Source organism: Convolutriloba macropyga, chromosome 6 (assembly GCF_964194025.1).
Source record: "Convolutriloba macropyga chromosome 6, txConMacr16.3, whole genome shotgun sequence".
Taxonomy (NCBI): Eukaryota; Metazoa; Xenacoelomorpha; order Acoela; family Convolutidae; genus Convolutriloba; species Convolutriloba macropyga.
Window position 1 is genome coordinate 47,864,293 of NC_134473.1, and position 16,370 is coordinate 47,880,662.

A 16,370-nucleotide genomic window follows, 5' to 3' on the forward strand; every position below is an offset into this window, starting at 1 on the left:
CATTCACTTTAAACATTTCTCTATTCCAATTAGAAGTGTAACCTTTAGAGAAGATATTACGTTTATCTACATTTCTAACATAATCACCAACGTTAAGTTTACCCTTAATATTCTTAAAACTAAAAGTGTATTTAACTTTATCAGGATTATTAGAAGCATCAACTGGTGCCATATTAATTGTTGAGTGAATGTTATTGTTATATTTTACAACAGCATCATTTAATATTTTTACCCAATTAACTTCGCCATTGATGAACATAGGTTTATTTATTATGTGTAATAATGTTCTATTGAATCTCTCTATGAATACAGCCTTTAAATTACTATAAGTAGAATATAGCTCTATCCCTGAAGCGGCTTTGCCGGTTCCATATTCTTTAAGTAAAGATTTAAATGTTTTATTGTAAAACTCACTACCTCTATCTACCCATAATTTTTCTGGTTTTCGTCCTTCTGATAGGATTGTTTTAAAACCATTAGTTATAGATAAACCAGATTTATTCTTTAAAGGAATAGCCCAATGCATATTTTGTGAATATATCTATAACTGTTAATATAAACTTATAATTATTATTGTATTTACTTAGAGATGACTTATCAATTAAATCAGCTGACCATGTTTCATCTTTATATAGTGGTATTATTCTTTGTCTTTTATACTTTGTTATTTGAGGACTGAATACTTCTTTAGCTAGTTATTGTCGTTGTTTTTCCATCATTATTCATTTACCATAGTTAAAAACAAAATTATCTAGTTGGTCTTGATTACTAATATTCATAGATAATAGTTGCTTAGATATATCTAGCATTTCATCATATAGTCCATCATGACCAGCTTTTGTTTCTAGTATTAATAATTCTAGTCTTTCTACTAAATTATTTGGGTTGCCATTTAATCCCCTGCCAAATATATCATCTCTTACCTCCATTATACGTTTTATTGTTCTATATCTAGCGCTTTTCTTATCCCCTTTTCCTAAATCATATCTAATATCCTTTAAAAACCTTTTAATTTTGTTTTCATCTTCCTCAACCTTATCATCATATGTTACATTTGTTTTAGTAAGAAAATCAGTAAATCCTTCTGAAAACTTATATACATTATCCCTAACTAAAAATGCACCCTGCTCTAGAGTTATATCAACACCATTCATTTTATATCTCCTACTAGGTAAATCTACGAGTTCTAATTTTGATTGAGGATTAGTTTGAGCCCCCATGTCATGAAGAAGTTTGGCTGTTTTTGTATCATCATAAACTGGTGCTAAATCTTGAGTTTGCTTTATGATCCCCTTTAACGTTTCACCAATCTGCGAAGCAGTTTCACCCATCTTGGAAGCAGTTTCATTAAACTGGGAAGCAGCTTGCTCGATCTGCGAAGCATTTTCACCAATCATCTTAGTTCGTTTATCTAACTCTTGATTTTGCCAATCTCTTGCTCTTAATGTTTGTTCACTTAATGCTAGATTCCGTTCATTGTTTTCACTTATAGTTTTGGTTAGAGGATCAAATAACTCTTCTATTTCACCATAATATTCTTGTTGTTTTAATTTATCTTCTAATCTATTTCTTCTGTTTTGTTTTTCTAGATTGTTTAATTCTATAAGTTTATCTAGTTTAATCATTTTATATGTTTTCAAAAATTATAATAAGAGTAAAAAAGGATTATGAAAACAGCTTCTCTCTTAATCTAAAAAGATGTTTAGCCTGAAAAAGACGTTGTAATACTATAGATATGTTTATTGATCATATTAAGGAACCAAATCATGATGATTTAATAATTTCAACTTATTCTAAATATGTAGATGGGGCTGGGAAGATAATAAAATTTCTAGAATATAATGAAAATATAATAGCTGGAGCTACACTACATAAGAATACAATCATGGGAGACAGTATGGAAAAGTATATGGCTCAGATAATGATTTATAATTTACTAACTACCAACCCTATGGATGTAATGAATGAATTAGGTCTATAATTATTTGTTATAAAAATTAGCAAAGCTCATTATATAATATAATAGCAACTTCAATTAACTTTCTATCATCATTAATGGTTAGTTCTAGAATATTATTAACCAGTAGGTCTTTGTCTCCATCTAATGATCTGCGAAGCAGTTTCACTGATGCTTGGTGGATCATTTTTATTAAATCTCTTTTGAATAGATATAGATTCTCATCATGAGGATAGCTTTTAATATTATTTACATAAAATCTTTCATCATCAAATGTGTTTAGACTAATCTTACTTGTTTTTGTTGTTGTCACGTTATCACCAACTTTTTGTATTCTACATTCATCTACTGTTCTCTGTGTATTATTCATTAATGCATCATAATAATCTATGTGCCTAGCATTATTATGATTCCTTATTCCTTTTTCTTTAGTGTTTTTAGGATATTTTTTGAAGCTATATGTTTTGGGGGACAATACTATAAATTCCTCAATAATCCTACTTCCCAGCTCGTGCTTAAACTTGCCGGGGACTTTATTTTTAGTTTTTATAGGTATGTCTAGATTACTTAAGTCCATATGCTCATCACTAACTATACCTTCACTATAACTTAATACGAAACTGTCCGTATCTATATAGTGAAGTGTTAGATCTTTGAGGGATGGTTGTAGAATATTATAGAATACATCATACATGTGTAATTTACTTAATTCTAAGATAGTAATACCTACATATACTGGAGAATCATATTCTATTTTTTTCTTTATTTAGTCTATTTGGCTATAATCTCTATATCTAGTTATATTCCTAAATGTTGTTTTACTTACACTTTTCATTATCTTTTCTTCATCAAGCAAGAACTTACTTTGAAAGAAGTGTAGAGGATTCATGCACATTCTTCCATATAATGAGTTATTCATTAATTTCCATACATCCTTTTCTGCTTCAGTTTTAGCTGTTGCTCTTTTATTTGTATTGTTTTGTATATAATCACTACATATGTAGTCTTGTTTAAATTTAATTAATCTATGTATTTTTGTTACTTTTACTCCCATCTTAACATAGAACTTCAACATCCTATAATGAACCATATATTCTGTTTTGTTGTTTTGGTCTAAGATTAATTTCTCGGATCTTGCTTTACTTTTGTCTCTTTGTCGGTATCCCAATTCATTATCATTTATCTTTCTCTTATTAGGCATTAGTGCTAACTGTTCTGTTCTCTCTTTACATTCATTAGTATAATTAATATCACAAACTATATAGTAACCACGATCACTATCATCTGGAGTATTCAATATTACATCTAGAGTAGTAGTAGTAGTATTAAACTCAAAATCCTTATAAAGTAACTTTTGCATCATTGCATAACCATATAGGTTGTTTGCGTCTATGTACCATATGGTCTTACCATCACTGTTATCTATATATCTATCTCCCATTTTTCCACATATACCACCTCTTTTTGCTCCAACAAAATCATCTAGCATTTGTTATCTTGCAAAGTATCTAATGTTACACCGCTTGACATTAAACAAAAATCAAAACTATAACCTGGGAGACTTACATAATGTAGTGGGTTAAGCTTGAATTCTTTCATACTTTGTTTAACATATTCATTCATGCAGTAGTCTAATATTTCCACATCATTTTGTAAATACTCTATAGTTAGATCTTTACCAGTTTTATGACTGTTGTCTTTATTAAAGATATCGACATCTTCTTGTGTTGGTAATTTATTATGTAGAGAGGATTTGAAGTCTTCTATTTTTAGATTACCTATAAGATTATTACACGATTTTGTCGTGGTTCCCAAGGAGTCTAAACCAAAGTATTCAAATGGATATAATGTTTTAGTTTTACATCCGTATATCTTTGCCATTTGATCTAGAGGCATAGCTAAGAAGTTATAACTGTCTAGGAATTTGAGACAACCATTGCTAAACATCTTAGATTTACCAGCAGCTAGTGGTATGTTATCTGATTTTCTTTTATCATTATTCTGTTTGAAGACTTCACTGTATAGTAGGTTGAGGTCATAGCCAGAGTCATTATGGAATATTACTGGAATGAAGTTTTGTTGTTTGTATCTTAGATTACATATTTTACATGCTGGTCCTCTATATTTACCAGTTTCATGACAATGATCTCTTACTTTATTAATACATGTTTTGCTGCAGATATGACAAGTGTTATTAGTTTCAAGATATAATTTATCTTATTCTGTGAACATCATCTTTTCATTATGTTTGAAATTATTCTCAGTTTCTGTTTCTAATAGATCTCTATCAAATCTTTTGATGCAGCCTAGACCGAAATAGTGTTTGAAGTTACCTTGCCCGGTTGAAACCACAGCTATTGGAATATGTTCAGCTATTACATATTTTAAATCATTAGTTGTGACTTCAACAATGCAACATTCTATATCAGCAGTTATAATATTTTTTATATTCTGTCGCTTATGTTCATTTATAAAAGTAAAATGGTTTTTCTTGGGACAAACAATCTCTGGTTTGAAAGAGTGGCTACATATACGATTGTCATATTTAGTTTGTGAGTTAAACCAATAGGTACACCTATCACAATAATAATATTTTATGTTATTTTTATTTGGGCGAACTAACAGGGTTTCTATATTTTTTATTGGGGCACAGTGTTTTATTTGACCATTACTCCAAACTAGTATTATTACATCTTTTCTATCTTTATTAAAATCATCCAGTTGTTTAAACAATTCTATTTTACCATTACCACAAGGTGTGTATACCCAAATATTAATACTATACAATTTCTGTATTCTTATTATATAAGCAAAATCATCTTCATGTTGTTGTCTTGGTTCAATTAGTTTATCTACATATTTACTTTCTCGAATTGCATGGTGTGGAGCGGGATGTAGCCAAGCAGTAATAGTTAGTTGTAAGCATTTGTATTTATAACTACGTATATTAAATATCAATTTAGAATTTTTGAGATCAGGAGGTAAATCTATATAACTACCAATAGATGCTTTAGTTGGTTCAATGTTTAACTGAATACTTCTTATTCCAAGAAACTCAAAATCATAACCATAACCTTCATATTTTTCCTTTTCGAAATCTAGCCACCGATTGAAGTCACCATATTCATATATTGCATTATTTTTAATATAATCAGTAATGAAAAATATTTTAGTAGTTTTAATTTCTTCTTTGGTTCTCTTCTTATAATCACATTCAGCCGTGATCTTTTATTTAAAACTCTTAACTTTACGAAACTGGTGACAGTTTTTAATTTCTTCTAAGGAGTAATTAGTTGCGTCATCTATATCTTCAATGTAATTCCCACCTTTATCAGTAATATAAAATTCTCTCATGTTCTGACTTGAGTTTATATCGAAGTCTTCTGTGTTTTCTAGATACATGCGATTGTGACTATATGAATGAATAGTTAGAGCTACTTTACTTCTAAGTTCTTCATGACATTCTTTACATATAAACCTAATCTTAGAATAGATATTGTTTTCAGCTTCAGTTTCTGATTTAGTTTCTGTTTTAGTTTTAGCCCTAGTTTTAATAACATAATCATCTTCATCCAAATTATACACCCTCTCCGAAATTTCCTCTTCTTCAGACTCAAACATTTTCTCCAATAGTTCTTTATGTTTGAGATCGTATGATTGATGCCTGTATAAAGCCTTCTTTGATTCAAAGGATAGATTACAAACATCACAGAAGTTTATGACACTAGTATTAGTTGATTGAGACATGATGTATTTTTTTAGGGAAATAATCAAAAAATAATTTTTCGAAAAATGAAAATGAAATGCAAAAAGTGTATAAATAAACCTTGGAAAGAATGTTGTAATAATTGTAAAGAATTAGAATATTCTTGTTATGTATGTAAAAATATGGTTAAGGTTAAAGATTATATAGAAAATTTGGGATATCATTATTCTGATCCTGATCAATATCTAACATGTAGTATGTGTTATGTTTATAAACATATATCATTATATAGATTTAGAAATATGAAATGTAGACTATGTATTTATCTTCATAGATATAGATATGGTCACACTAGAAATCAATTCAGAGAGCATGTTTATAAGTATAATATTCAAGAAGACATTGAATAACACTAATCACTGTGTTTCCACCGATCTCAGTGTTTTTGACTGTGCTATTATTGTTCGCTTTCTTTCATATTTAGCAACAGCTAATAGTATAAGAAGTCAACAAGCTTGGTTTAACATCGCATTACACTGCTTAGCAGATTGAATGAAAAGTGCATGTCATGCTAAAATGGCCGCCGCCATTGACAAAGAAAGCCGCCACCACTAACAGAATGAAAACAAGTGAAAATTTTGAATATAAGATACCCTTAAAAATTAGCTAGTAAAGTGAGTATTTACTAAAACCTTTATTTAATTTTTAATAGATTATACAAATCATTCAATTTAATAGAAGGATTTAATTATTATTTTACTTTAAAACATGTAATTACTTGGGAAATGATAACTAATTTTAAGTTAAAAATCATGTGAGAATATTCTAGAAAAAAGAATGTTCTAGAATAATTCTCCATGTGCGGACCTTTATTCTCCAGGGCATTTTTTGGCTATTCATCATGAGTTTCACTTCACTACAAAAACTAGCGAAAAATTTTAAACAATTTTCTTCATTTGACGAGACTTTAATAACTGGAGCTTTATCATCCACTTCTTTGTCTGAAGAGAATATAAACGATTGGACTAATTTAACAAATCAAATGATTATATTTTGTAAGGAGAACAAATGCATACCCGACAACACCGCCGAACATGAAAGTGACGCTGGAAAACGAACTAAAACAGAAGTCTTCCAGTTGTTCCTCTACAAGTTCAAGAAGGACCTACTAAGTTACGAGCATCAGGAAACACTGGAGAAGTTTGAAGTGAAGGTTCCGGAATATTTATCTTTCCACAATTAGCTCAGGAGTTCATTCAATATTGGTGAATTTGAGTCTTATCTCACAGTCAATAACATGGAGGGAAAGCTGAATCGTTTATATCTACTGACAATTTCTGACAGAGGATACGTATGGGGGAAAGTGAAACAAGACCATCAAGAAAACAATAAGAATATTCCCTGGAAAAAACTACTGAACGATAAAAGATATTCCTACTCTACTATCCAGAGATATATCAACTTCTCTCAAGCGTGTGAAAGCTATCCCAGGAACCTAGTCTCAACAGACTACTACTCAGAATGGAAAAAGTTCCTTACAATGGTTTTGGCAGAAGTTCAGAAGGATAGCCAGCTACAATCTAGGTGCATGACAGAATTACAATTTTCATAAATGATAAATGAGTGATTGATTATTCAGAAATATATTTAAAATTAATATTAATATTGATATCCCTACAAATGATACAATAATATTGTTCAGTCAGCTTAATATTAGACTTCAGTCAGCCTAATAATTAAAATTAAAAGTGTTCAAGCAGTTGTGTAATTGCACCCTCCCCCACAGTTGCCATTAAGAAAGGTCGAGCAGTACTGCCGTAGCGTGGTAAAGGCGAGTCAACCTTTTAACAAGACCTCCCAAGACTCGGCTCAAAAATGTAACCAGGTACATAGAATCACTCAGTTAAACATCATAGATCAATCGTCTCCCGGTTAAAGTCAAAATTTTAAAGAAACTTGTTTCTTATTATCCAGTTCTAAGCAATTTTGAGTTATTTTCAGTCCATCCGATTCTATTGAAAAAAAAACTTCGTGAGATGATTAACCTGATTTATTTCAGTATAGTTTGGCATATTAGATATGAAATTAGGCTTAAATCTAGCTTTGAGAACTTTTGGATATTAGTGGATGATTTACATAATTTATACTAGCTATGTACATTTTTGTACACAAAATTGTGCATGTAGTATGTGTTTATAGTGGTGAATATAGTGGTGGATAAAACAAGGGATTCAACAAACAGTAAAATTTGGCCCGATTCGACATGCGCGATTAGCGTTAGGAGAAAGGGACAAATTTTGCTGGTGGTTGAATCCCTTGTTTTATCCACTACTAACTCAATAGAAACAAAGCTCAAAAATAAAGTCTCACAATGGAAACAAAATATAATTTTTCAAAATTTCGAACTTGAGATAAATAATTATGTTAACAAAGCATAATCGTCAATTCGGATTGAAGTAAGGGAAAACTGAAGAAGAATTTCAAAAATAGATTTAAATGGCACAAGAAAAACGTGTGAGACACATTATCTGAAATATGAAGTAAATTGCAAACAAACTCCTTTTTCTGGTAGATGAGGTCATAGCGACAAAAATTACAGCCGACAAACAATAACACGATAGGCTAACATGCTAAAACATGCTTTTTCTCAAGAACTCTAGAATTCAAACGTAAAAAATGTCAGAAAACTGTAGTCAGCTATATTTGATGCCATCTTTTTGTTTAGGTTTGGTATTTTTTTCTATATACCAGCATGGGCGCTAAAAGATAGTAAACTGTCTATTGGAACTCATATACAATTTGTCGTCAATGAATGTATAAACAAAAACACGTTTCCTAAAATTTTGTCAACAGCGCATGTTACACCTGTCTATAAGAAGGGAGACCGACTAAAACCAGAAAACTATCGACCCATATCAGTCACACCAACTCTAGCAAAAATTTTTGAGCGATTACTACTTGAACAGCTAACTCACTACCTAACTCTTAATGGTCTGATTAACAAGAATCAATTCGGCTTTCAAAAGCAAAAGTCCTGTCTCGATACTATCATTTCATTAACTGAAAAGATAAACCAATGCGTTGACGAAAACGAAATTGTTGTCACACTCTTTTTAGACCTAGCAAAGGCTTTCAACTCAATATCTATAGATGTTTTTATGAACAAAATAAAAAGGTATGGAATTGGAGAAAATGCAAGAATCTTATTAAACTCTTTCCTTTGTGATAGAAAACAGTGTGTAAAAAATGGGATAGCAAAATCAGATTGGGTTGTCATAAATCACGGTGTTCCTCAGGGAACTGTCTTAGGGCCTCTAATTTTTATACTTTATGTCAACGATTTCAGTGAAGCTGTATCATGAATTGTGATGTATTACAGTTTGCCGATGATGCAGCATTTCTATGTCATGCAAAGAACGAAGCAAATTTGCAGCTAATAGCTAAAGATACAATAAACAAGACAGATCAATATATGAAACAAAACAGGTTAACTTTGAATGAGAAAAAAACGGAGTTAATGGTGTTCAGGAATGAAAAATTGCCGATCATTAAAACTGTCGATTTCAAGGGACACCGATTGGAAGCATCTGAAAAATGTAGATATTTAGGTGTAATAATTGATAGGGAACTGACATACCAAAATCAACTAAATAAGATTATCAGTAAAATGGCTTCAGCAATCAGATCATTATATTTGGTTCGTTATCAGGTACCGCTAAAAACAAGAATAAATCTTTTTAAATCACTAGTTTTGTCTCATTTAGATTTTAGCGCATTTTTTTTTTCAAAATTTACCATCTTACTCTATTGACAGAATTAACAAACAGATAAACTGGGGAATAAAAGTTTGCTTTATGAAAACCAAATACGATACTGCCAGAGATCTACTTCTGGAGACTAAAATTCTTCCAGCAGAGCTCGAAATAACGCGGGTGTCTTTAAATAGGTTTTTCAATATTCTCCAACAAACAAGAAATCGCTCTAATAAACATTTCAGATTTTTAGAAAACGTACAAAAATGTAAGTCAAAATGGAGTAATGGTTCAATTGTTCGTAACTTTATTCGAAAATGGAACAAACTTCCAATTACAATTAGAAAAGAAACGTCGAAGACCAAATTTAAACAAAAAGTTACAGCGGAAATGCTTAAACGACACGAAAGAGTTCCAAGAGACAGAAGGGTTGCAGGATTTAAACATATTTTTTATTAAATTATTTTACGAAAACCAAACCTTAGTTTGTTATAAATTAGAAAAAAATAATGTTTGATTAATAAATTTCTAACGTGTAACATTAACCAAGTGGTTAGTTTAATTTACATGTTTGCAGATTAAAAAAAATAATTAATCAAAAATTAGACATCGGTTCGCCCATTAAACGAATTTCAGAATAAGCTACTTGCAAATATACAATAAAAAATCTTAAGTATGTTCTGAAACCATTTTCTCACTCACCAAATTGATTGCTTTTTTAGAGCTTGTGGATGATACTACTTTTAGCTCTCTACGCAACACAAAATTGGTCGCAGGTGTCTTAGCAAAAAAGCTCCCCTGCCGTAGATTTTCTACCTCTCAAAGTTGGGGGTAAGAAGAAAATATTCACAGAAGTATTTATTTCTTTATCATATTATACCAGCATACATAAAAAGCTCCCGTTCTACGTGATCTGCTGTAAACGGTCTAATTTGATACAAGCAAAACACAAATCATTAATCCGAAGCAATATTGAGTTCTTCTATTTATTTTTCGAGTCACTTGAAAATGGACTCAAACCGATCCAAAATTGTTCTATTCAAATTGCTCTTAAATTGTGTGAAAACTATTATGCTGTCTGGAAACACGTTCATAAAAAGGAAACCAGTTGTATTTATTATAAATCAATTTTGTTTAACGTCTTTATACTTACGAATACTGTATTTCAAAATCTTGGATAAACAATCAAAGTATCGTGGTCCTTATCTCATAACATAAATCAATATTCCAAGTTCAACTGAACACATTCACATAGTCATACCTCCACATTGTTCACGTCTTTAATGTAATGCGTAGACTCTGAATGTGTTCAATGAGACGGGGCTGATAGCGGAGTCAAGAGGGTGCAGCTACACCCAGGTCCTCCTCTTCCTCCATATGATAAGTGACCGAGACCCTCTTGTTAGGCAGTTGAAGGCCACATACGAAGAGTTCCTCGACGCCGTCAGTTACCGCACCGCACTCCCTGCAGACTTTAATAACAGGTAGGCGTTTAGCCTTCGTATAGTGAACTCATAATTTATAGTTAGAACCATAAAGTACAAAGCTATCGAACGTTTCAAGGGTGAAAGTCCGAATTCAGATCATTCAGATATCTGGAAAAACGATGCTCATTTGCATGCCTCGATTTTTTGAACGTTTCTCAGGTTGAGGTCCAGACCAAAATGGATTCTGATCAGACCGTCCCAGACCAAAGTGGCCTCTGATCAGGCAAGTTCCAGACCATTGTCCAGTCCAGACAAAAGTACGCTCGAAGCCTTTTCCAGACCATGTAATTCGAGCGCACCGAGAATATGTGTGCGCTCGAAGATGGTCTGATCAGAGCTCAATTCGGTCTGGCCACCTCGACCTGGGTTGCTTGCGTTCCAAATTTATGTGACTGATTTTATAATGCAAGCAAACAAAATGACGAATTTAAGTTTTTCCAATTTGTCATATCTACTGAATCTCCAGAAGGCCAAAGTCAAGCCAGGTACGCGTCAGATTATATAATTTCAGGTGGAGAGTAGGGGGTTCGGTGTACTTTTTGTCAGTTTCTTCAGTCCTTCAGCCCTTCAAAATTTCTGATTATAAGAGCCCATGATGATAGCAAACCTATTGCTGATTTTGGCGCGCGTCAACTAACCACCCAAATGTTTAAAACTTTTGCTAATTAGACCAACTGTTAAGTGAAATATTTTCAAAATCAAAAAAGGATAATGCATTTTGTATAATTGTCGAGTTGAATTTGCAAAAAACGGAAAAACTTGAATTCCACAAGATTTATATAGGGCGCCGAATTTCAACTGACTCTCCTTTGGAGTTTACGGAGATTGCGTCAACGGTTTCCAGGTCTCCATTTTCGGCAAACTTACGCAAAATTGACCAAAATTCATTTTTTGCGCAGTTTGTGATAAAAAATGTCTGAATTTGGAAAATGTTAACAAAATTTTTAGCCAAAAAATCTCCAATCAGACAAGTCAACAAAGCTCTTCTTTCTCTAACGGTAACAATAACCTTCTACCGTTAAAAATTTTAACTTATTTTGAATTATATTAGCAACATTTAGCCAAATTCCAGCAAAAATTACTGAAAAGGTAGAAAAAATGTCAAATATACGCAAAATTTTAAATCTAGAAAGCTCCCTGTAAAAAGCAAAATTTGAAAAAAAGTTTTTATTTCCATATTCTGGGATGTACGTGCTTTCTAATGATACTAATCACAAATCTCTACGATGAATATGTCGATCGGCCAAAGTTGATTGAACAAAAAAAACCATTTGAGTATATAGTTCCTCCATCCCCACTAATGTGGGGGTCGGAACAATTAACTTCCAGTTATCTAGATTTGGCAGCTATACCCTTCTAAATTTTTAGCTGCAATTAAATTTCCTAGGTAATTCTACCAGATTTAATTATTTGCAAATTGCAGTTAGAACAATATAGCGAACGTTCTGCTGCTAAAATTCTAGCTGTTTTCACCTTCAAATATTAGGTGTATTCTATTTAAGTTAACCTAGAGTTTAAACTGCAAAACAGTTCTAGGTAAACTTACCTATTTGCAAACTTTCATTTGCCAATTGCTGGTAGAATTACCTAGAAAATTGTTTGCTGGTAATTTGTTGGTAATTCTACATAGAATTGCAGTTACTGCCATTTGCTTGCAGCTAGAATTTAGGCAAATTGCATTAAAGAACAGTTTACCTTCAAAAATTAGTTATATTTACCAGCATCTTATAATCAATCTACCTGAATCTTTTTAAAAGTAAATATAAGGCTATGCAGCTAAGTTGACGTCATACTGATTGAATCGTTTGGCGAGTGTAACTGCTGTTGATTGATTCCATGAAATAAGTCAGTTATCAAATATAACCATGAGTTTTATATGAAAAGATTGTCTCAATAGAAATGTCAATTGAGTTCAATTCCTCCTTCAAAAATCTGATTGAAATGCAATTTTGTGTGCATAATATAGCGTTTCCACGTTCAAATTAAAACATTTAATGATACCAAATTTTACTCGAGAAAATGGCATTTCTCATTTGGCCGGCATTTCATCTACATAATGCATAGGAGAAACAATGTTATCTCCTTTTAAAAGAAAATAAATGCTTAAAGACGGTAAAAACAATAGCCGGAGCAAAATCCGATTTGAAATGTTCTCTTTCATTTATTAGTTTTGCAAAGCGGAATACAATTAATAATCTGAGTAAATTTACTCGCCTCTAGCAAAAATTTACTGTGTGCAACGCCGTAAAAAACAAAAAACAGCATTACATAAACAAAAACTGCAAAAAAAATTTAAAGATATGCGTTCTCTGAGCTAATTAATATAATTAATATAATCCTAATTAATATAATATTATTTTAATTCAAATTTGTTTTCAAAAAACGTGAGAAAAATGGCAAAAAAATGTCATGTAAATATACCCCAACATTTTTCGACCCAAAACACTTCCCGAACCCTGCTGTCCCTTATTTCACGTGAGAACGGCAAAAATCTCAATTCAAACACTACTTATTCCTAATTTTGTTTCTACTTTATAAAAAGAGTTAAAATTGGGTTAAAATGATAACTTCTGCACATTTCTTTTATAACTGCTTATGCGGAAAGCAATGGTTTAAATTTATAATTGAATAATAAATTTTATTCAAAACCTACGAACATGTTATTAATTAATTCAACACAAACACCACTCAGATCTGACAGAATAGCCTAGTGAAGTGATACTTTGAGGCAGCTTAAGGATAATTCGCCAGCATCAAATTAACAATGCATCAAGTTTTATAATCGAATTTTTCGCTAGATACGAGCATGCAGTGTCAAGTGCCGTGCTCCAAGTTTTCTGCCATCAGCAATCTGTTGCCCCTTCCAATTCTGCCAGACACACAGTCGGCTGGTGGCCCCCTTCGCCCGGAATCACATTCGACTGCTCATACTACGTTAAAGGTGCCCATCATTGTACAGTACAGTGCTCCAACCATTTTTCAACAAAGAAAGATGATGAAAACAAAAACCAAAATCAGCGATGCCAATCATATAGTCAAATGTATCTGCAAAAATCAAACTCCAATAAAATTATTTCAATTTCATCATTTCTGTTGTTTTGGGCAATATTAATCAAAATGAGCCGGCTGTAAAATTAAGAGATGCAAATTTGTAATTCTTTATGTTTAATTATTATGCCTTTTAGAATTTTAAGTTTTATACATTTTTTTTTGCTTAAATGGAGACACGAAGCGCGAAATGACTAAATGGCATGTAAAAAAGATTTGCCAAGAAACATAATTTTTGTCTGAATTTACTGTATAAAAGTTCTGGGACGACTTCCTTTACTAAATAATGCCATCAAAACTGTCACGCAACAAGACGGCTCGTGTGAGACTGTGCGTAGCACAGAAACAACCAACATAGCTCTTGAGTTTGTCAAAATTTTTGTTCTGAGAAGAAAACCTCTTTTTGACGATCAGTTTCGATAAGCTCAAGTGTAAGCAATTTTTTGGACCGACACTAATTAAAAGTTTTTTTTAATATTAAACAAATTGTGAAAAAAACACAAACCTGATTTTAATATTCTATTAACAGATGATAAACCACATATATTGTCAATTTTTTATAATGCAAAGCAGCTTCTCAGAAAAATGATCTTAAAAAAGAGCAATTATACGTAATACTGAAAATGAAGATAAAAATATACATAATGAATCAGAGGAACATAAAGAAAATGTTAGACAAAAGAAACTGGTAGATGAGAAGTGGCGAGTGAAGCTAATGAGTTAGGATTAGATCATAATATGAAGTATAATCAAATAATGATAACTAGTAGTTTTTATGATGATCATAAGTTCTTGGAAGCATTAGAGACACTGTATAACATGCATCCCAATATTGAGTTTAACACCTTTGATACAGTAAAGTATGCAAAGCCATCTGATGATGAACAAGAAGAACATGAATTCAATTTTAGACTAATGACTAGACAATATAATGGACCCTATGACTTGGATATGTTGAATAGTGACTCGGAGACTAGAATGCAAGAGATGAATCAATCTGGATGGAGCATGCAAAGATTTGTTAAAAGAATTATGTACATACATAGGTTTTACCCTACTGGTGGTTGTCATGCAGAACTCCCTTTCACATCTAAAAAAATAAAGATAAAGAATGATGATAATAAATGTTCACTATGGTGTTTAATTGCTTATCTACATCCTGCCAACCATCATCCTAATGGAATTAATTATTATAAAAAACCTGAATAAATTAATGAAATAAAACTAAATGACTTGATACATCCATATGATTTTTAAGATTGAATATTATTTAATGTGTTTAATCTAGATAAAAACAAAACTATCAATCCAGTATTAGTTAACCATACTTATCCTGCTGAGCCGGCTGTAAAGGTGGTTTTTGCGGTTTTGATTTCTGTGGTTTTGGGCAATATTAATCAAAATGAGCCGGCTGTAAAATTAAGAGATGCAAATTTGTAATTCTTTATGTTTAATTATTATGCCTTTTAGAATTTTAAGTTTTATACATTTTTTTGCTTAAATGGAGACACGAAGCGCAAAATGACTAAATGGCATGTAAAAAAGATTTGCCAAGAAACATAATTTTTGTCTGAATTTACTGTATAAAAGTTCTGGGACGACTTCCTTTACTAAATAATGCCATCAAAACTGTCACGCAACAAGACGGCTCGTGTGAGACTGCGCGTAGCACAGAAACAACCAACATAGCTCTTGAGTTTGTCAAAATTTTTGTTCTGAGAAGAAAACCTCTTTTTGACGATCAGTTTCGATAAGCTCAAGTGTAAGCAATTTTTTGGACCGACACTAATTAAAACTTTTTTTTAATATTAAACAAATTGTGAAAAAAACACAAACCTGATTTTAATATTCTATTAACAGATGATAAACCACATATATTGTCAATTTTTTATAATGCAAAGCAGCTTCTCAGAAAAATGATCTTAAAAAAGAGCAATTATACGTAATACTGAAAATGAAGATAAAAATATACATAATGAATCAGAGGAACATAAAGAAAATGTTAGACAAAAGAAACTGGTAGATGAGAAGTGGCGAGTGAAGCTAATGAGTTAGGATTAGATCATAATATGAAGTATAATCAAATAATGATAACTAGTAGTTTTTATGATGATCATAAGTTCTTGGAAGCATTAGAGACACTGTATAACATGCATCCCAATATTGAGTTTAACACCTTTGATACAGTAAAGTATGCAAAGCCATCTGATGATGAACAAGAAGAACATGAATTCAATTTTAGACTAATGACTAGACAATATAATGGACCCCATGACTTGGATATGTTGAATAGTGACTTGGAGACTAGAATGCAAGAGATGAATCAATCTGGATGGAGCATGCAAAGATTTGTTAAAAGAATTATGTACATACATAGGTTTTACCCTTCTGGTGGTTGTCATGCAGAACTCCCTTTCACA

General features: G+C 31.6%; 1 protein-coding gene and 1 long non-coding RNA gene across 2 annotated transcripts in view; both read left to right on the forward strand.

Moving 5' to 3' along the window:
- LOC142341330 (uncharacterized) overlaps positions 1 to 6,906 on the forward strand; it is a 58,626-nt gene extending 51,720 nt beyond the window's left edge. The window contains exon 5 of the mRNA XM_075392256.1: positions 6,724 to 6,906. Within this exon, the coding sequence (XP_075248371.1) occupies positions 6,724 to 6,906 (183 nt within the window). The remainder of the gene's footprint in view (positions 1 to 6,723) is intronic.
- Positions 6,907 to 10,655: 3,749 nt separating this feature from the next.
- Positions 10,656 to 14,108, forward strand: LOC142341006 (uncharacterized). The gene is made up of 2 exons (XR_012759103.1): positions 10,656 to 10,899; positions 13,701 to 14,108. It is a non-coding gene; the product is annotated as an uncharacterized LOC142341006 (long non-coding RNA).
- The last annotated feature ends 2,262 nt before the right edge of the window (positions 14,109 to 16,370 follow it).